The sequence below is a fragment of the Kryptolebias marmoratus genome, linkage group LG9 (assembly GCF_001649575.2).
Source record: "Kryptolebias marmoratus isolate JLee-2015 linkage group LG9, ASM164957v2, whole genome shotgun sequence".
NCBI lineage: Eukaryota > Metazoa > Chordata > Actinopteri > Cyprinodontiformes > Rivulidae > Kryptolebias > Kryptolebias marmoratus.
In genome coordinates, this window is record NC_051438.1 from 14,228,905 (window position 1) to 14,249,263 (window position 20,359).

At 45.8% G+C, this 20,359-nt stretch overlaps 2 protein-coding genes across 6 annotated transcripts; both read right to left on the reverse strand.

Annotated features, from left to right (window-relative positions):
* Nucleotides 1–602: 602 nt before the first annotated feature.
* znf711 (zinc finger protein 711) lies at nt 603–7,184 on the reverse strand. 4 transcript variants are annotated; one of them, XM_025007625.2, is made up of 8 exons: nt 7,019–7,184; nt 5,848–5,929; nt 5,647–5,750; nt 3,150–3,983; nt 2,917–3,063; nt 2,605–2,796; nt 1,985–2,119; nt 603–1,826 (listed from the first exon to the last, which is right to left on the reverse strand). In XM_025007625.2, the coding sequence occupies exons 3-8, from the start codon at nt 5,723–5,725 to the stop codon at nt 646–648; spliced, it is 2,568 nt and encodes an 855-aa protein (XP_024863393.1). In that variant the 5' UTR covers nt 5,726–5,750; nt 5,848–5,929; nt 7,019–7,184; the 3' UTR covers nt 603–645. The 4 variants fall into 4 exon arrangements, with proteins under 4 accessions (XP_024863393.1, XP_017279701.1, XP_017279702.1 ...); XM_017424212.3 differs by having other exon boundaries at nt 5,647–5,756; XM_017424213.3 differs by having other exon boundaries at nt 5,848–5,932.
* Nucleotides 7,185–8,132: 948 nt separating this feature from the next.
* On the reverse strand, nt 8,133–20,218 carry zgc:66447 (SLAIN motif-containing protein-like). 2 transcript variants are annotated; one of them, XM_017424209.3, is made up of 9 exons: nt 19,817–20,218; nt 18,783–19,393; nt 15,528–15,664; nt 13,926–14,045; nt 12,322–12,462; nt 11,842–12,171; nt 11,583–11,726; nt 9,262–9,544; nt 8,133–9,153 (listed from the first exon to the last, which is right to left on the reverse strand). In XM_017424209.3, the coding sequence occupies exons 2-9, from the start codon at nt 19,382–19,384 to the stop codon at nt 9,099–9,101; spliced, it is 1,812 nt and encodes a 603-aa protein (XP_017279698.1). In that variant the 5' UTR covers nt 19,385–19,393; nt 19,817–20,218; the 3' UTR covers nt 8,133–9,098. The 2 variants fall into 2 exon arrangements, with proteins under 2 accessions (XP_017279698.1, XP_017279697.1); XM_017424208.3 differs by having other exon boundaries at nt 19,761–20,218.
* Nucleotides 20,219–20,359: the final 141 nt, after the last annotated feature.

Consider the following 20,359-nt stretch of genomic DNA (forward strand, 5'->3'; position numbering starts at 1 on the left):
TCTTTTTTTCCCCCCCCCCCCCCCCCCCCCCCCCCCGGGATGCGTTACGCATGCCGCCGCCGCCGCTAACGACCCCCGTTTGAAAACATGAGTGGCCTTGTTTGTTTGGGATCAGGCAGCACTGAATGGAAATTTTCAGGTTAAAAGCTGGTTGACAAGGAAAGGGAGGGCAATAATAATATTAATAATAATAATAATATGGAGGCAAATGTTTCCTGTACTCCTGCCTCTCGTGAAGAAGTAGCGTGACGTTCACAAAGCACTGACAAAATCATCATCTTGCAGCATTTCAGCTGAGTGGGTATAAAAATATAGACATTTGAAACCCTGAATATATGTTCATATGTGATTTTTCTGCAACAAAAAAAAAAAACAATTTACAACCATCCCACTCAGTTTACACGGTCATTTTTTTCTCCTTTTTTTAGACTTTACTCAATCTAAAATGTTTTCTTGTGTTACTCCAGGATGGAGGAGGTTTAAACCAGTACAACACAGAACAGCAATTATAATATCTTCATCAACAGCCTGCATCAGTCAGTGTCTTGTTTATACACTAAAATTACCTCTGGGTGTGTGACACAGATTTACTGGAGAAAGGAGTGTGTTTGTGTGTGTGTGGGGGGAGGGGGGGTGTGTGTGACATTACATCAACATGTCTTTGTGGTGCCTGGCTATGTGCTGACTCTTTTCTGAAGGCCTCCTAAAGCCCTTGGTGCAGTAGTCGCAGCGGTGGGGGTAGTCCTTGGTGTGAATGGAGATGACATGGCGTTTGAAGCCAGAGGCGTCCGTACTGTTATACTCGCAATACTGGCACTGATAAACCTTCCTACCACTGTGTGTCTTCATGTGCTTCTTCAGCTCAGCCGGCTGCCGGAAGCTCCGTCGGCAGCGCTTGCACTTAAAGGGAAGGTCCTTTGTGTGCAGGGACAGAATATGGCGACTCAAGGTGAACGTATCGGGAGCGTTGAAGTTACAATGCCGACACTGGTGCACCTTGTTGCCTTTGTGCGTCTCCGCGTGTTTCTTCAGTTCCGAGGGCCTGTGGAAGCCTTTTTCACATACATCACACTGATGGGGGAAGTCCTTGGTGTGAACAGAAATAATGTGCCGTTTGAGGTCACTGGAGTTGGTGCTCTTGTGCTCACAGTGTGGACACTGGTGGGTCTTGTGGCCCTGCACCATCTCTATATGGCGCTGGAGTTCACGGGCGTCAGCGTAAGCTTGGGGACAGTGGTTGCACTTGAAAGGCAGATCGGCGCCGTGCTTGCTCTTGATGTGAGTCTTTAGGTTGGACTGATCCGCACAGCGGAACTCGCAGTGCGGACAGTGGTAGGGCTTCTCACCTGTGTGGGTCCGCATGTGTTTCTTAAGCTCCGACGGGTGGCGGAAGCCCTTGGCGCACTCGACACACACATGTGCAAAGTTCTTGCTGTGCACTGCTAACAGGTGACGGTTGAGCAGGCCTTGTTCCGCCGTCTCATAGTCACAGTATTTGCAGTGATGCAGTTTGGGCTCCCGGTCCTTGACAATGAGCTTGTCTGAGCCCAGGGGGCTGGACTCGTGGTAGCGTCGCGCATACTCCGTGTATTCTGGAGATCGCTCGCTGTTATGGCTCAGGAGCTTGTGACTCTCCAGGTGATTGTGGAAGCTGATCTTCTTGTTGGTGGTGAAGTCACAGTCCGTACACTGGTACTTCTTCTTGAGGAGATGGTCTGGGTGGTTTTTCATATGACATTTGAGAAAGCCGCGTGAGCGAAACTTCTTGCCGCAGATGTGGCAAGGGTAGACGGTTAAAGGCATTCCATCTGGTCCAATGATGACAGCTGGAGAGAGAGTTTGGAAAAACAGTTTGCAATTATGATGATATACTTTAGATTGATTTAAAAATGTTTTTGACATTTGGTTTGGCATTTAGAACCGAATAACAAAACAATAAGCCATAAGTCTTACTAACGTTGCTGAATCATTATGCTACTCCTACCAGTATGACACTGTCGTGTCTCTCCTTTCTTCTTCTTCTTAGCCCTTGGTTTGAGTACACGATTTGGGCCCAATCCCTCACGGATTTGCAAAAAAGGGGTAGCAACTCCATTCTTCACCTGCTCAATGGTAGCACCTGCACAGACATTGAGACAGTTCACATTGAGTTATCAAGACAATTTTATTTGATACATGTAAGAACCACTTAAGCTAATAATTTGGGAAGGTAAGCTTGCATGAGAACACTGCCTCAGTGTAAAGTATGAAGACCCAAGTTGGTGTACAAAACTACCCAGACCAGAGGTGGGCAACCCTGGTCCTTGAGGGCCACCATCCTACATGTTTTACTTGTTTCTCTGCTCCAACACACCTGATTTGAATCAATGGGTGATTAACAGGCTTCTGCAGAACATGGAGAGGTGATTTAACCACTGAATCAGGTGTGTTGGAGCAGAGAAACAAGTAAAACACGCAGGATAGCGGCCACCCCTGACCCAGACACAAAGAAGAAAACAAAGGAAGGCAGAACATCATCTTGTGAAAGTTATCTCGAAGTCTAACTAATGCACAAAGACCATACAGCATCTGATCTCGACATGCTCTTTTACAACATGAACATACTGATGTCATCATCACTGTCATCGTCATCATCATCATCACTTTCATCGTCATCATCATCTTCTTCTTTCGGAGGGTTCTTGACTGCCATGTAGACCATTTTGTCACGGCCAACTCCCAGTCTGCCCGATGATGCAGCTTCCAGATCTGGATGGCCGTTTTGGTAATCATCCTCTGTTATTACCTCCGTTCCACCTGGAAACGGAAGAACATAATTTTGTTAAGGTTGAGACTCATTCTAACCGGAATAAACCTGGAGACTATTTCTTTTTTTTGTAGAATAGATGATGTGCCACAAGTGGATTGAAATGGTACCTAAATCATCATCTGCTTCAGCTTTAAAAATGTAGACTTTTATGACCTCCGAGTCATCCTCCTCTTTGATTTCCTTGTCCTCCATCACTTCAGTGCTGATCTCCAGTGGAGTGTCCCCGATGTCTAGCTTCTCTCCCACTTCATCAACTACAATGAAACAAACATCAATGGTTATGTTAAAAGATATGCAAAAGTTAATTTCAGTTGTGTTACTACATGACAAGTCGTCTTACGGGAGATCATGAGGTAATCCTCTGAGCTGCTTCTTCCATCATCATCCTCATCTGTCTGCAGGGCAACAGCCTCAGCTGGCAGCTGTTGATGGATTATGGTCTCAGCGTTGGCCTCTGTCACCATCAACCCTTCTGATACAAGCTGGTGGTCCAGTGTGTTATCCTGGTGTTCAGACAGCAGCTCTGCCACAAACACCTGGTCCGGCATGTCATCGGGGTGGTTCGAGTCCTGGATGAGGTCCGACGTTAGAACATGGTGATGGTGAGCATCCAAAGCCTCTTCTATTGCGACCTCCGTCCCCAGTATATTATCAGGCATGATCACACTGTGTCCTGAGGGAACCATGTCTTCACTGGTTATTTCGTGGGCCTCCACCCCTTGAGACTGCAAACTTTCCACATCTACTTCAAGCCCTTCAACACCCTCAGCTTCCAAATCCTCTACTTCCACTTCTTCTTCAAGGCCTTCAACAACATGAGCTTCCAGGCCCTCCACATCTACCTCAGTCTCCAGGCCCTCAACCACATGTGCCTCAAGACCCTCAACTTCAACCTCGCCCTCCAGGCCCTCAACAACCTGAGCTTCTAACTCCACCACGTGTGTGTGTAGACCTTCGACAACCTCTGCCTCCAAGCCTTCGACGTCTGCGTGCAAGTCCCCCACCACTTCAGTCTCCAGTCCCTCCACCACCTGAGTCTCCAGACCTTCCACCTCAAGTTCATGCTCCAGGAGGATCCCCTCATCCGTCATGACATCAGAAAGAAGCATACCCTCAGGAACGGAGACCACAATGTGCTCTCCGTCGATGTGAGCCAGACCTCCCATGCCTGCAACTTGAAGACAAAGACAAAACTTTTTCAAAACGAGGAGTCAAATGCTTGTGAATGTACATCACCCTCCGGTTATCAGCATGCAGGAAAAATGTCATTATTCAACAAAAAATAACAATAGTAACAAAAAACATACTTTCTTGTCCTGAAAGGTTTCACAAGATAATTGAAAGTTTTTCTAGATTTGAAACGTTTGTTTCCATTGAGGTCTTGTGTACAGTAAATCAATCTGCTGACAATGTGGTGTCCCCTAACAGGAGACTGCATGTCTGAGCTGCTAGACTGTGTTTATAATCAAAGCTTACAGTGCTCGGTTTGAGCCAGTGTTAGACTCGGAACCAGAATAACAGGCTCTACAGTAATATCAACACTTTACTGAACCATAGACCAAGCATAACTTTGTGTCATTTTTGAAAGAAAACCACAGTTGGTGTTATATATTAATTTAACAGAACTGTTCACACAGCCACACACACACACACAAAAATCAATGTTACTTTTATTTTCTTGACATGTATTGTTTTGAATTTTGATTTGAGAGCGCTGCTGCATGCACTGCATAAAAGCTGGAGTCAGCACTTGTGTTTTCAAAATTAATGAGAGAGTGACGTAATGCAGCTCTCGGATTGTGGAAAAAAAAGCACACTGGTTGTTTCTCAAGTGAAACCAGACCTGCACCGGCTCTAAGCCCAGTCCACCAAATGGTCAAAAAGGGCTAAGAAGCAACTGTTCTTGTACACCTTAAAGTTAAAGGGATATTTAAGGCAGAACTGTGTGAAGAACCTATGAGTAATCAGTATCTTTCCTGCTTTAGACACCACTCAGCGTGATGTTAGTTTGGAAAATCAGATGAAACTTCACATTGGGGAGTTAAGCTAACAGCTTCTCAGTCTGCAAGACATTGCCCTGTCCATCTAATAAATAGTTCTTCCTCTTTGCAATCTGACTCGTACAGATATTCTCTTATCTCACAAAAAGGCACGCCGTTGCTTTGGTTACTGCCCACTTTTACTGACTCATATGGAGCTGCTGTTGTTGTTGTGGAGTTAGATCAGCTGAAATGCAAGCTTCGCCTGATCCGTTGAATGCAATCTGATGTTTCTACACACAAAATATGCGTAAGCATCGCAGATGTGGTTTGAGAAAGTTGTAGTAACATGCAATAGCTTCCCGCAAAAAGAAGTAATGCTTGCTCAAGTGGATGCTTCAGATTGCAAATTTGGTGCCTGAAAGGGTCCTGCTCTGAGCAGCGGCTAACCTGACTCTCCCAAAACATTTCACTCTCAATTTTCCACACTGCTTTATACTGCAAATAAGACACATAAGTAGGCCAGATTGTTGGAAGTTTATATACATATATGTGAAATTCCAGTTTTCCAATGATTTTGCTGACACTGACAAATTAATCTAGCTTCAAAATGCTTCTTAAAAGAAAACTAATTTGCTTAATAAGGTGTTGAGAACACACATATAGTGCAAAATGTTCAGCCTAACTCATCTCTAAAAACTAAAACTCAGGTGCTGTGCTTTTTGATCAGGACTGCTGTTGATGGTAAAGTGCAGAATTTTTTTTTTATGATAACTTGTTTAGTTTTAAAATCATACTGTTTGCTAAAAGTACAATTTCTGGCACGCTCGTTGTAGCTGATTTTACTTAACCGCTTACCAAAATCTTGCATGATCATGGCATGGGGCATCTTCAGCTCCTGAGTGTGTAGCTCCAACACTCCTCCTCCCTGATCCATTTCTTTACTCCGTACCAAAACAATCCTGAAACTTACAAGGCAGGCAACATTAACCACCCACCTCGTTTTGCATCACTGCAGCGAAAGTGAAAGCAAAGCCGTGGCCAGGACTCGATACGTACCTTCACATTTAGAGACGAGAGCTTTAAAATAAACCCAACAGGATAACCGGAACGTTTCCTTCCATCAAGACAACTGATCGCACTGCTGAAGAAAAACAAACAATTTGAAATAAAAACAAACATTACAATTATGCCCACTCTTTCAGAAAAGCCAATATATTCACTGTGTTTATTTCTTACAACGTGATATATTTAGACTCTTGGATAATAAAACTTGAGTTCGCAGAATGAAAGACAGAACTACTTCTAGAAAACATTCCAACTCTTTGGAGAAAAGGAGCAGCTGTTTAGTTGAGCACTGGCTCCATCCATTGCCTATGAAAAGTATTACATGCAGCATCAACCTGCATACAGAGAGACTTATAGCCCTACACCTGGTTCAGTCTGGGCTGATGGATGCTTAAAGCCCGGCAGAGACAAAGGACTGTCCCTGGTACCAGGGACGAACCCGGCGGCAGCGGCAATCAAGTCTTTCGGAGATTGAAACATGTTTGTTTGATAGTCGGGAATGCATTTCCGTGAACGGCAATTCAAAAATAATGGAAAATTAAGGAACGTGAACAGCTTCCTATGGTCATCGCGGTGACGTTTATTGTGTATTTCACTGACAGATTAAATATCTTGGACATAGACGAATGTTGTGTTGCCACATTATTATTATTATTCTTTTTTTCCACAAATATTCTAACGTCGACTCCCTCAACACTAAATTAGACATGCTCAGAGTTTATGGCCACCAATGAAAGCACCGCAGTTATGCAATGCATAATAGGGGGCTAACCGCCCTCCACCCACCGGTGCTAACTAACTAGCAAGGAAGCTAAGAGCGACTCCCCAAGCGCCATTTTGTTTTAGCACAAAAGCTAATTTTAGAGACTCGGTAACCCCGATAAAAAAGCAATGCAACACATCGATACACTTAAAAACGCAACAATAACGACAATATGAGAACATATTATAAGTCATTACGCCCTGTGATACCATTTGTTGGCGTGTCGCTTTATTTTCCTCGACGACGGCGGTTTATTCGGCTAGCTAGCGTGCTAAGCTAAGGGAAGCATCTTGTGCCGCATTATCTTCCATGTTGTTTTTCAAAGAGGCCCACTACGTTCGAGCGGGCCCGTGCGTCTCATTCCACGTGCCTCTGTGGTCGGGTTGAGGTTCTTTTTACCTGATAACGTCGTCCTCTGATTCTAACGGTGTGTCTCCCCCTTCTCGAATTTGTCTGTTTTTATTTTGGTTTATTTTTGACGGTAAGCTAAGCGCGGCCTGCAGTTTTGGATCCCCGGGCACTCTTTGCTAGGCCTCGGCCAATCAGCTTGCTTCCTGACAAGCGGAGGGGAGGGCGGAGGTGGTGGTGGTGGTGGTGGCGGTGGGGGGAGCAGACAATGCGTGGCCTCGTTTGCCGCTGATCCCTTACTATTTGCGTCATGCATAGGAGAGCAGTTACATTAAAACACGCGCCGTCTCGGTGGGAGCGCGCGCTTACGCGTAAATCAGGGACATTTGCTTCAAATTTCAAAACACATGTTTTAAAATAAAAAAAAAATACGTGCTTGCCAACTGCGTGCTCAGACTACGTATGCACAGATGAGGCCTGTAGGCCATTTTGTTACAAGGGGGTGGGGTGGGAGCTCTTGTTTGAGAGGTGTTTTTATGGCAAGCCCGTTTACCATTTAATTATTCCTCGTCGAAAATAGCAATCCAACTAACCAGAATGCTCCTTCCACAATGAAGTTTTCAGATATGTGAAACTATATTTTTCACACCAAAAATTATATGACCACCGTTTCTATTCATGTATATTAGATATTGAGGTCAAGAAATGCACAAGTACACTTCTTATTTAGAATAAACTTTGTAGGTATATGAAATAGATTTCTTTAAACAAGGAACTAACATATTAGTTATCTGTAATATCATCATCAAAAGGTATAAATTAAATTTTAGTTAATTAGTAAAACAGAAACAAAGCCTTTCCAGATATATCTATAATTGATCATTTTAAAATAGTAAAGAATATTATTAGGACTACCAACTATAAAAGCAGTTTTCATGTAGCAATCTGAATAACAGCTAACAGCAATGTAATTACAAATGTCTCAAAGGCATTTTGGGGTAATAGGCGTAATGATCTGATTATATGTTACAACGTCCTGCCACAGTTCCTGGAGCAAAGCCCTGTCCGGGATGTGATGTTGGTACTGATGCCTACTGGCTTGTAAACAGACTGCATGATGTGACTAAAAAGCTTGTAAAGCAGAAAAGCAGAAACCAAAACGTCGCACATTTACAACTTCAGGGTAGACTTTATTTGTTTTTTTTATTCCAGCTCCCACATTTCAGAGGCACTCCATGAGGGTGCATAGCTGACCAAGGCACAGGGCCTTTGTGCATAAACATTTTCTTTTATTACAGTGGTTCCCAAAGACATATATATTCAACCCACCTCTACGTATGCAGTGCAAATGCTTGGAAAACCCAGTACTGTGACAGTACCTTCACTTGTTCAAAGTTAATCACTGAACTAGAAACTTGCAGCTGTAACGCACCTTGGCACAAACCATATTTCTCTTCTTTTTTTGTTTTTTCGTTCCTAAACACATGTTATGAGGGCAGTGTGGTTTACAAGGGTCGTTTCGTTGTGTGAGCAAAGAGCAAAACACGAACAGCACAGATCTAAAGAACTCACCGCTCAAATATTTATCAGTTTTTCTCACAGATAATTGTTGGACACACAGAAGGATTTGTCGTATTGCAGTTCGAGAACAATAAAAAGGCTGTGCAGCTAAAGGAAAACAACTAAACCCAGCATGCAACACTCAGCACCTTCATCTAGTAGTTCACACAGATAATGTACAAACCAGCAACGTCTTCACTTTAATTGTCTTCAAATCGATAACGTCAATAACAGTACAGTAACACAACCCTTAAAATTCCAGCAGTTTCTCACAATTACCATACAAAAATAGGTCAAATTGACACAAACAAATCGTAGGAAAGTCAATGTTGGTCCGTGTAACAAACTGAGTGCCTGTGTAGCTCCTCGTCTTCCTACACATCCTTCATTTTTTTTCTTTGTGTGTGGGTTGACGACGTTTCATGCAGGGAAAAAGGGACACTGACTACAAATCCAGTGCAGCCCGGCGCTCCAGTCTGAAAAACGAGGAAGCAGAACTTGTGCAACACGTTTGTGGACACAGTGGAGCCTTTTCTGGAGCGAGGAGACGTCCGGGCGGATGGAGCCTTCGTCAGTAACAGCCGTCTTTCCAGGATTCATCAGAGATTTTAGCCATGCCCAAAGACCTGCCATTAAAACGAGAGGTTAGCCTCTGAGGAGGTGCGGGGCATGGTTTACCACGTGTTCCTCGTCGCGTCCTCGCTCCTGAACAGCGGCCGCTTTTGAGCACTCACCTTTTGGGTGGCTGCGAGAGTTTGCTTCTCGTGGAGAGCGACGGCGCAGCCTGACCTCGACCCACCGAGGGCCTTCCCCTCCCGGCTCCGTAGGCGCCGCCGTTAGCAGGTCCCGTAGACTGGACCCTGCGGCCCCCTCCTGCAGGCGGCGCCTGGATGACGGGCAGACCTCTGGACGACTTGCGACCAGCTGACATGGAGCCCACCGGGGCGACAGCTTTAACCGGAGTCCGCAGCGAGAGGGGCGACTGGCCGTTGGCGCGCAGGCGGCTGCAAACCGTACCTGCAGTTTCAGGGAGGAGCAGCACTGTAACCGGAGCTTAGGGCAGCAGCGTATCGTGTGTTTGAGACAAGTTAAGAGGAAAAGCTCACTAACTGAGGCCTTTAAATGACATAAAGGAGTTGTAGACAAGCTTTGGCAGGGTAATGCTGGATTAGAAAAGGGATAACTTTAGGATTAAGGTTTGGTTACGGTAAAAAAAATAAAATATCTGGGGAATGATTGGGAGATAAATGGTTAGGGGGGAAAAGGAGCACAGCATCTGAGATGCTTTGTGCAACAGCTGGGAGATGGTCATGTATAATTTAAAAGATGTAGTAGCAGCGAGAAACGTTTTAGATACGTGCACGCAATATTTTTTGTATTTATTACTGTTGAAGTAAAGATGCAGCAGTTTTTATACATCCTTTCATGTTAAATCAATGTTCTATAACTATAAAAAATACTTGTGATTACATTAAATTCAAAGCTGAACTGTTTTGTTGGTTTGGTTGTAATATATGAAGCTGTTGGCACAAACAGCGTGCACGATCACGGTTTCAGCCTTCAGACTGCAACATGACTCATGAGACATAATATTAAATAAGGCAGATAAGCAAAAACATCCATCCATCCATTTTCTTTTACCCGCTTCTCCTTTCTGGGTCGCGGGGGCCGGGGGACACCCTGTGACAGGTCGCAAGTCCATCACAGGCACACAGAGACAAACGAGACAAACAACCATTCACGCTCTCACTCACACCTAGGGACACTTTTAGAGTTACCAATTAATCTGACATGCACGGAAACTGGTGTTAAGCAAAACCACTTCCTGCTAATTTGTTGTGAAATGAGTCAGAAACAGGACACAAAAATCACCCCGCTACTTAATGAATCAGTGCTAATTTTCGACCTGAGCTAATCGAGTTGTTTGTTAATGTTTCTGCTGCACTGCGAACAAACAAAATATCAGTTTACAGTACGGTGGAGTCCTGTGCATAATAAAACAGATGCACACCTTTACATAAAATAAACCTCCCAACTGCAAGATCAAATATTTTATATACAAAATAAAACTAATTTACCTGCTGATCAAACCTTGCCGTCATGCAGAAGCAAAGTGATAACTCAAACCTTTTGAGTGGGCTCCCGTAGAAAGCTTATGAGCACGGTGTAGACAGCTTTTTGAACGATCTCAGTTCTGAGACATATTGATTCATTCTATTGGGCCGATGAGCTAATGGCTAGTCTAGTGGTTCCCAAACTTTTCAGCTTTCAACCCATAAAATGATAATGACAAAGGTGTGTGAGCCCATCTGTTGGCTGTTTAAATATCCAAAAATGGTAATGACCCTATTAAATAAGAGCATAATGACAACACAAACAGTCCTAACATCCATTATGCTATTTTTAAAATCAATTTATGATTTGAATTTCAATTCTCTGTCACAATTATGGTGCAAATATATCCTAAAAACTAGGTTTTAAATTGTAGGTTGATATCTGGAGATTATCTAAGGACCCCTACTTGGTGTTGGGTGACCAACATTGGGGTCCCGACCCCAACTTTGGGAATCATCGAGCTAGTCCAATCAGGGCCAAGACCAAAGTCGATGGCTGCCGTCTCAAATCAACTCCTCGCCTTGAAGTTTCCTGGTGGCTCGTGCAAATACTGTTTGATAAACTCTTACGTCGCCAGAAATTTTGCATTGCAGTTATTTACATGGAATTCTTTGTTTTGTTTTTGTTTGCAAATGCAAATATTGGCAACAGCTCAGAAATATATTTTAGAGGGTTTATGAAGCAGTGTTCACGTGAGCTGCAATGAGCTGTTTCAACAAGTCAGCAATTCAAAACTTCCTCCAAACTGAGGTCGTTCACAGAGCTATCTACAACAGGTAAGATATTAGATGCTCACCACCTTCCAGATCCAGAGTACCCCACTTAAAAAGTTTCTGACCTATCCCTTTAAGAGCAGGTAAGGCGGAAGGATAAAGCGTCAGTTTGGGCTAAATGAAAAGCTGAGCGTGTGATGTGTTGCGGGTTAGGAGGGTGGGGTTACCTGTGGAGGGGGAGTGGGGCAGGTGGGACATGCGGTTGCCAGAGCTCTGGAGGTTAGCCTCCATGCTGCAGCTGTTTCTGACAGCCTCCAGGGAGCGCAGGCTGGTGCGAGGGGCCAGATTAGGCATGCTGTGCCTTAACTCCTCTGGAACCACACACAGCACACGATGAATTTAACAAAAGAAGACAGATCGTCTCAGCTTTGAGACAACAATCTCCCCTGTGAGCTTTTTTTTTTAATATTACTCTGTCCAGCCTACCTTCACTCTTGGCAAATTTGAGCAGCTCTGCGCTGGGGCCCTGTAGAGATCGTCTGGGTGTTTTAGCACGCGGTGCCCCCAGTCGGCTGCCGGACTCCTGACCGTGGTTGGAGGTGGAGGGAGAGAGGCACCGAGGCGAGCCCAGAGGCGAGGGGGTGAAGCGGTGTCGACGCTGAGGCGCCGAGCTGAGCTCGTCCTCCTCGTCTTCCAGGCTGTAGGTGTCAAACTCCTGGTCACTGTAGGTCCCGCCCCGACGCAGGGAGTGCAGGGACGTCGTGGAGCTGCGGCGGGATGCAGACGCTGAGCTGGAAGCACAATCCTGCCTCAGACCTGTCACCCCCAAAAAATAAACAAATAAATAAAACTGAAACAAAAACTGCCTCAACATTTTAAAGCACTTTACCCACACAGATCCCTCCGTGATTCACAGCCGCTCGACAAAAACGTTACTAAATAACCCCACATGAGCCATGAACTCACTCTCCTCTTGGAGGCGAGCCATGATCTGGACGTCAGTGAGATCCTGGAGCTTGTAGCCCATCGAGATGGAGTCATCCGACGTGCTGAGCTCACTGTCTATGGAGGACTGGGAGCTGAGGGCTGAATGCACGCTTGTGACACCTGCAATTAAAGGGGCGGTTACATGATCGCTCACTGAAAAATATCAGCCACAGTTTTTTTATTTTTACCACAGGCAGGGACAATAAGGACTCTAACCCCCACCATAAAAGCAAACACTAACATAAAATAAATCCTCATCGGATAAATGTTCATAGTTCAGTTTGTGTGCATCGAACAAATACAACAAATGAACAGAAACTGGACGTGAAGGTTAATAATATTGATCTTTAACACCAGGAATTAAGAACGACAAATGTTGCAAACAACTATACCATCAGTTCAAAATAATGAAGTAAACTAGTCCATCTCAGCACTCATGAAATTAAATTTGTTTTGCTTTATATTAAAAGAACGGTGAGGAAAACGAAAGCGTCAGCTCATTCCTGTCAGCTGAAGGTGTCAGAACAGCTTTTAATTCTGTACCGAAGCAGCAGACGAGCGTTTATGTAAACCATCAGAGTGCCCCAAAAAACAGAAAATAAAACAATAAAAGATGGTAAGGACCGACTTTGGTTTAATTAAAGCATTTTTTTGGGTTTTTTTCCACGTCATTGATTAGCATTATTTTGAAAAAGGTCACAGTGCTGGCACACGAACAGTTCATTAACACAAACAGAAAACGTTGCATAAAAACAAAATCTGGGATTAAACGGGATCACGTCTCACATGCCAAGCATTTGAGATTAGTTTTATTTTAGTGTCACACAAACATCAGCAGTGCTGGTCTTAAAAAGCTCCAAAATTCTTAAATAATTTTAAAAAAGCCATAAAACCCTGAAGTAATGAATCTACAGCTGATAAATACTTATTAACGCTGTTTGCAAATAAGTTAACAACCATTTACTGGTCTCCTAAAAGGCTCCTATTGGCAGTGCTTCTTTTCCTGCTCAGCATTGGACAAAGTGTTCACGAACATGGACTCTAGTTTCGGACAGCATTTATAAAAACAGGCTGTCTGCACGGATAAAGACACAAACCCTAAGAAACGAGCAGATAAGCCGTCTCCTTCCACTGCGGTCTTCGACGTAAACTCAGAAATGCAACAGAGGGAGAAGCGAACCTTTACTGAAAGAGACGTTTTAGGTTTTTTAGGCTGCGGGGTAACAAACTGCTTCTCTGCTGACGTTTGAATAAAAATGGGGTAAAAAGTGGCTCCTGCACCAGCCCCGGTTTATTACCGGAGCTGGAAAGAAAAACCTTATATGTGGCCGCAGACATGACGTGCTCAGCTGCTCCAAACATTACTCATTTGACTACTTATCTGTGGTAGCGGATAATAAAACAACCAGGAAGTGTGTCTGGAAGTCTGCAGGAAGGGTTTGGACACAACAGCATCGCAGGGAGACACACAAAAGGCCATTTACGGCTCCTAAAAACCTTTCAGCGTGAACTGAGCAGCTTCCTGTCAACACACGGCTGCTGCGATGCTCTTATTGCCACAGCGTGTTAACGTCGTGCCGTACCTGAGCCGCCGCAAGTTAGTAGGGATTTGTTAGTCGATTTGTGGTACCCAGGGGAGATCAGGCCGGAGCTCGCCGACCCCGCCTCTGACGGGCTGCTGTACACGTTCCTCCATCGAGACGCTGCAAGGAAACAGGACGGGAGAGATCAGACACCCAGCAGGAAGCCTGGGAGACGCTCAGCGCTGATATAACACACACACACACACACGAGTTTGTAGACCAAGTTGTGTACATCTGCCTTAAAATGTCGTCAGCTCAGACGTGGCTTTTCTACAGTTTGAACAAGACTTTCGCCACCAAGTTCCTTCTTTTAGAAAGGAAAGCAGTCCCAGGAGGGGGGGTAATTTAATCCAACCCGTGACTGCGTGCGCTCACTCAGCCGTGGTGTGAACAGGTTTTTTTGCCGTTCAGGGTTCGGCAGCCCGCAGGAAGCCGAAGCTGCGAGCCCCGATGAATAATGAACGAGGCTCACCGGATCGGACGCCGAAGGCTTCTGTCCGCACAGAGGCGAACGCTGGAACCTCGGGCCTCTGTCGACCCGACTTAAACAGACGTGTGTGCACGCGCACGTGCACGGCAGAAGTGAGCAGTAAATAAGAACAGGGAGGAGGAGGGGGGGATTTACCGGAGCTGAGCAGTGACTGGGGTAGATTAGGTGACAAAGGCAAGTCTCAGACGTCAAGGCGCATCAAAAAAATAAAAAAAATCTGATCTACAAGAAGGCTGGAGACGCTTCACACGGACTGAAAGGTGGTTCAACTTAACAATATTTCTGACCAGACTCTGAAGGGGGCAGGACTGATTTATAATAAATAATAATAATGTTTAAAGATGTTAAGCCTGACTGTAAGAGTTTAGTGTTGGAGAACAAATGGAATCAAACACGCATATTTTAGCTTCAGGATTTATACACAACATTTGCTGTTAATCAGAACAATGAGTCATTTTATCGGATTCACAGAAGCCGAGTCGCAGCGAGACGATTTGCTTTTATAGACTTTAGAAAGCTGGAGTTTTTATTTTTTAAATGAAAAGGTTTGGAGTTTTTAGGTCTGAGTCGCTGCAGGTACATTAACAATAATAATAATAATAGTAATAAAATGCTAAAAATGTGAAGTAAGAATGTTTGAAATAAACGAGTAAAAAGTTGCTGACGCAGTTCTGAGTCTGTGTTTGACGTCAGTAATAAAACGATAATTAAAACAGAATAATGTTTAACAGACGGGACAGAAAGAGTCTTAACGTGAGGACGGTGGAGGTCCTGCGTCAGAAATAAGCCGTCGGGCTGATGGAGTCTCAGGAGGACTCACATAAACAGGTAAATTTAATCATTATAAGGTGGATTAACTGGACCTTTTATGTCCGGTGTTATTAGGTGGCTATAAAATAAGAAATGGAAACTATTTGAAGTACATTTTTATCCTTTTCACATCGTTTTCCATCCTTCAGTAAACTGTGGGTGGGCGTCGCTCCCCAACCCCCACCTTCGCCTCACACCCACCCACCCTGTGGTGATCAACAACCTGAATCCTCCTCAGTGGTGTGAGAAATATTTAGAGTTTAATGCCAAAAAATGAGCAGACGTGCGTGTGAAACGCCTACTTTGATCCAAGCGGTTGATCAACGTCCGACAAGCCATTTCCGTCTCCGGGCTGCGATGATCCAGAACCTGCCGACACCACTTCAGCGGCGAGTCCGGACCCGAGTCCGCCGCTTGCTTTTTAGGGGAAACGTACAACCTGAGGAGGGACAAGCAAACAGGAGGAAAAGTTAAACACCGGGGAGTGAAAAAAAAAAAAAAGAAACGGAGAACTGAGGCAACCTAATCTGCTGCTTAATATTCTTCCTGTTAGAGGTTTTAATCAAAGCACAGCAGAAAGTAAACATAAAATCAGATTAGAGCAGAGCTAGTGTGTGAGGTATGCACTTAATAATTCTCAGCTGAGCGGAGCAAATATAATATTAGGCACGAGTGAACAGTTTCTTGTTAGGAGGAGGAGGTGGATCTGACTGACCTGGATGATTCGATCAGAACAGAACAGTCAGGAAGTCTGAACATCTTTTAATCTTTGATCCACTGAACAAACAGAAAAAAACTCCAGGTCTTTGTGAGGTACACCACACCCACAGGAAGGCGGACAAATCAATAAAAGGACTGTGAGATTATTTGGTTTGGATTGATGTTTTTGTTTTTGTTAACAATGAACGATTGAGAAAAGCAACATCTGTGAGGAACAATATTTCTGCCTCAGCAAATGCCCGTGACGTCGGGGGTGTGTACACAATAGCAGACCCGGACTGACCGGTTCCCGGACCATTCAACTTCGAATTATCTTCCCATTTAGTCAAACACAAAAGCTCCCGTTTCCCAGCGGGGCGAGCGATAACACCGCAGAGCCATATTCAGGTCGCGCCCACCGCGCCGGAGAACTGGGGGGGGGAGGCCACTGGTTCCGCACACAAACCCTCCGTGTTTTGACTCAAGGCAGCGGAGGTCGGGGTCGATCCTCTCCCGGTCTTTGGTCTCCAGGTGACAGTCGAACACACACACACACACACACACACACCCTGTGTTGGGGGAGTTTCTGCTCCGTAACACAATAACGTGAACTGATGGAAACGTGTTTTGTTGTAATAACAAAAAAAAAAGAGGATAAATAAAACTTCTAATAGGGTAAAAACAAAAGGCCCAGAGATCTTTGAAAGAAGCCGAGTGACGAGAGTCGGAGGCGTTTCGGTCGAACTCCATAAGTGACACCGTTTGCACTTTCTGACGCCTCGCTTAAAGTGTGCGTCGTAAGGGACTCTCAGCTACTACCACATCGGAGTTCAGCTCAATAGCTGGAAAACTGGCTGAGCGGGAGCCGGTTTTTGTGTGGTGGCCATCTTGAGTCGACTCCAAAAGGTAATCAGTTGTCGATGTATGTTCGGTGATTACTTTATGATGGTCACATTGGTATGTGTCAAGCGGCACGTGAGATATTTTGCTAATGAAGAAATAAACAGACACAAGGGGTTGTTTGATTTTCGCCTTCAGCAGCGGGGGGGAAACGAGATTTCAACAGCTCAGTCGGGGATAGTTATGTTGGTTTTGACAGCACCAGATAGAAATGTGTGGAATCTTGGGTCAAAGTGTAACAAAAAAAAACAAAAAAACAAACTAAAGATTTGTTGACGTGCCTTTCAGAATGGACAGCGTCTGATCACATCCCCGCGTCTGGTCATTTCCACTGAAGCGACCCCCAGACACCTCCACTCGGCGTCTTTAAGGCAGGTATGGAAACTTCCTGCTCAACACCCGACGAACGTCGAGGCACTTCCTGTCTCGCTAGTTTCTGCGAAGCTCTCGAACAAGCTTTCCAGAAGTAAAATAAAAGCCTGGCGGTCCTCGAAGGAGCGCACGTCACCCCCGCCGCCTTTCGTGCCAGAGTTTGAGACAAAAGTCATCTCATGTCGGGAAGCGACGGAGCTGCGACTGTCAGCTGCTTCCACACCGAACTGTAGCTTGGCGTCTATAAAACTGACTGAGTCGTAGCCGTTTTTGCGGTAGGCTAAGGTCCATTAGCTGCAGACGCTCCTGTCAATCCTGATTTGATAGCAAAAGCTGCCTTTCTGATCTGAATGTAAAATTTGCCTGCTCTCCCTTCGTTTTGTTTTGTTTTTGGAACGTGGGAAACAGCACACCTAAAAAAAAAACCCAGAACAAAACAAACCCCTTCATTTGGTGCGAGAGTTTCGCTCCCTCCGGCGGTCTCCGGATCACATGCCGTGCGATCCAACACCAAGCAAATTTAACCGCAAGCAACCAACCCGGATCAGATCGTGACGCTGGGGATTTTACCCCGGCCTTTGGGCCACGACAGCCCCGCCACGGCACATACGGCAACCGCTAGTAATGAGAAAATAAAAACAAGCTTTTAGACTCTGAGGCTCAGCTGCAAGAACGACCATTGGGAATGCGATATGCTCGCCTGTTTGTGGGTCAGTCCCAACCGTTTCTTTTTGTCTGTTTGTTTACAGGAAATTATTTAGTATGTTTTTGCCTGTGTGTGTGTGTGTATCTCATGAACCACATTGACAGACTTCATTGAAACTTATCACTGAATGTATATCTATAGATACGATTAACCTTTGAAGTCGGCCCAATTCAAGATGGCTGCCACAGATAATCCAAACTAGCCAACGCAGAAATGGCTCCAACTCAGTCAGTTTAACAGGCATCGAGCCGGAATCTGCTGTGGTAGTAGCTGAGAGTCATTCCCAGCACATACTCTGATACTGCACGAGGTCATGGCGTCATTCTCCGGGTTTAACCAAAGCAGCATAAGGCGATCCTTTTCGGCACAAAATTTAATTACCTCAGGATCTCGCTGAAAGAAAAAAAGAAAGAACTTCTCTTTGTTTTCACATAAACAGCCTTCGAAATATCCCTTCCCTGTTCTGTCTCTGTGCGTTCTTCTTCAGCTTCTCTTTACGAGCTCAGGGGAGAGACACCTGCTCTATGTGGCGTTGAAAAAAAAAACATCCCGAGTCTTATTTTGAGTTCACATGGCACACTGTCACTGCCCTGTGGGGGTGTCGCACGCTCTAAAATCAAAAGTTCAAAAGAAACAAGGCGCAGCTGACTCATCCAGCTGAAGGGGCTCTGTTACCTACAGGAGGAGGAAAAAACAACATCACAGGAACATTTAAATGTTTTTTTTTTCCCTCTGTGCGAGCTGCGCTGTTTGCCCCGAAGGTAACTCTTCTGCGCCGCTGCATTATGTAAATATTACGTTTCAGACATCTGCTGTGAGGTGTGGCTCCCGAAGCAGTGTTTGAGATCAGGAACAGCCAGCACCGGACACGAACACCTACCAGCTGTCCTCGTCCTCTGCTTCTGCGCACTCGTCCTGCAAGTCCAGGACGTCCACCTCATCCAGCGCGGTGTGGTCCACACCCGAGTCGCTGTCCGCAAGTGTCTCTGACTCGCAGCTTCCCTGAGACGGGCTCTCCGGCGTCTCGGGCTGGCCCGCGCCGTTCCGACAGGTCAGAGACAGAAAGCCCCCACACGACGGACCCAGATCCTCCTCCCCGTCCTCGTCCTCCAGCCGGCCGGCCGCAGCCGAAGGGGACACGTCCTCACTGCTGCTGCCTTCCCGGGGAGGCGACGGCTCGGAGTCCACGCTGCTCAGCTCGCCGCTGTGGCCCAGCCGGAGCTGCAGCCTCTCGTTGACGTTGACGCCGTCGCCTACGGCGCCTTTGGGGACGACCGTCTTCACCCCCCTGGTGCGCAGCGTCTCGTTCTGGATCTCCAGCCTGCGGACGAGCTCCTGCAGCTTTCGGACCTCCTCCAGCTCCACCCCTGCCAGGTCCGGACCTCGCTCCTGGACCTCGGGGCAGCCCGGGTCAGAGGTCTCGGTGAGGCCGGTGGGCCGGTCAGGGTGGGGGACCACGCCGGCGCTGTCCGGGACCACCATGCTGCAACTCTGCAGGGGGGAGAAAAGCACCGGTGTTGGACTTGATCGGGCCAAAACATGCAATGGATTTAGGACACACAAAGAAATGTCCAACAGGACAACAATATTGAATGGGGACAGTTTTGCCAGCAACACAACAGCACCTCTGTGCTGAAGTACTGACCCAAACAGTGATGCTGGTATTCTCAGCTACTTTAATCACACAGGGCTTCTATTAGGAGCACATTGGACCTAAAGTAGACACATTTCTGAAACATGAACCCAACAGTTTCAGCTTCTATTTATGCAGGCTTGTCTTACATCGTTGTAACTGAGTTATTAAGACGTGCACAGACATTTACATTCCCGCAGCAAGTATTGTAACAAGGTAATTTACCTCTGTCTCTGCTAGTTTAGTGTTAGCGAGTGATGCTACCAACAAAACATCCGTACCGGTGGCTGAGCCGTGTTGCCCCGGTGTCGGAGCTCAAACTCCCCGGAGCACCAGCAGCGAGCGCCGCATGGATGGAGAGGCTTTCCTACAACCACCTGAAACGGCTTCACGGACAGTCCGGGCGCTGATAAAAAAAATTAAATAAAAAAACAAAACAAAACACCGAGGCAGCTACTCCATCTTCCTTCTCGTTGCTAACGAGCGCATCACCAGCCGCGTTCACCGCGTCGCTCTGCTAACTAGCTCGACGGTGTAGTTTGGGTTAGCTCAAGTCAGTCAATACACATAAAAAAAAAACAAAAAAAGAAAGAAAAAAACCGTTTGGACCTCCCTCCGTGGGGGTTTCCTGTTGTTTAGCGCCCCCACGCGGAAGAGCGCCGCAACTGCAACAGCGTCGTTGTAGTACTTGACCGCGACCGCTGGGTGCCGCTGTTCGCACACCCTTACGCTGTCCTGTGTCGTCTCAAAGTGTGGACATTCACAGAGCTAATGTTGTATAATTGAACTAATAAACATCTTCAGAAACATGAGCTTTGTTTGCT

Bases quoted from the DNA above. Each gene is read 5' to 3' on its own strand.
- zgc:66447 (XM_017424209.3), bottom strand. From the start codon at position 19,384: ATGGTGGTCCCGGACAGCGCCGGCGTGGTCCCCCACCCTGACCGGCCC. The intron at 11,727-11,841 runs GTAGGCTGGACA...GTGTGGTTCCAG, and splicing joins CAAATTTGCCAAGAGTGAAG to AGGAGTTAAGGCACAGCATG. The intron at 9,545-11,582 runs GTAACCCCACCC...CTGAAACTGCAG, and splicing joins GCCCCACTCCCCCTCCACAG to GTACGGTTTGCAGCCGCCTG.
- znf711 (XM_025007625.2), bottom strand. From the start codon at position 5,725: ATGGATCAGGGAGGAGGAGTGTTGGAGCTACACACTCAGGAGCTGAAG. The intron at 3,984-5,646 runs GTAAGCGGTTAA...TTTGTCTTCAAG, and splicing joins CATGATCATGCAAGATTTTG to TTGCAGGCATGGGAGGTCTG. The intron at 2,120-2,604 runs GTATGTTCATGT...ATGTCTGTGCAG, and splicing joins TGACAGTGATGATGACATCA to GTGCTACCATTGAGCAGGTG.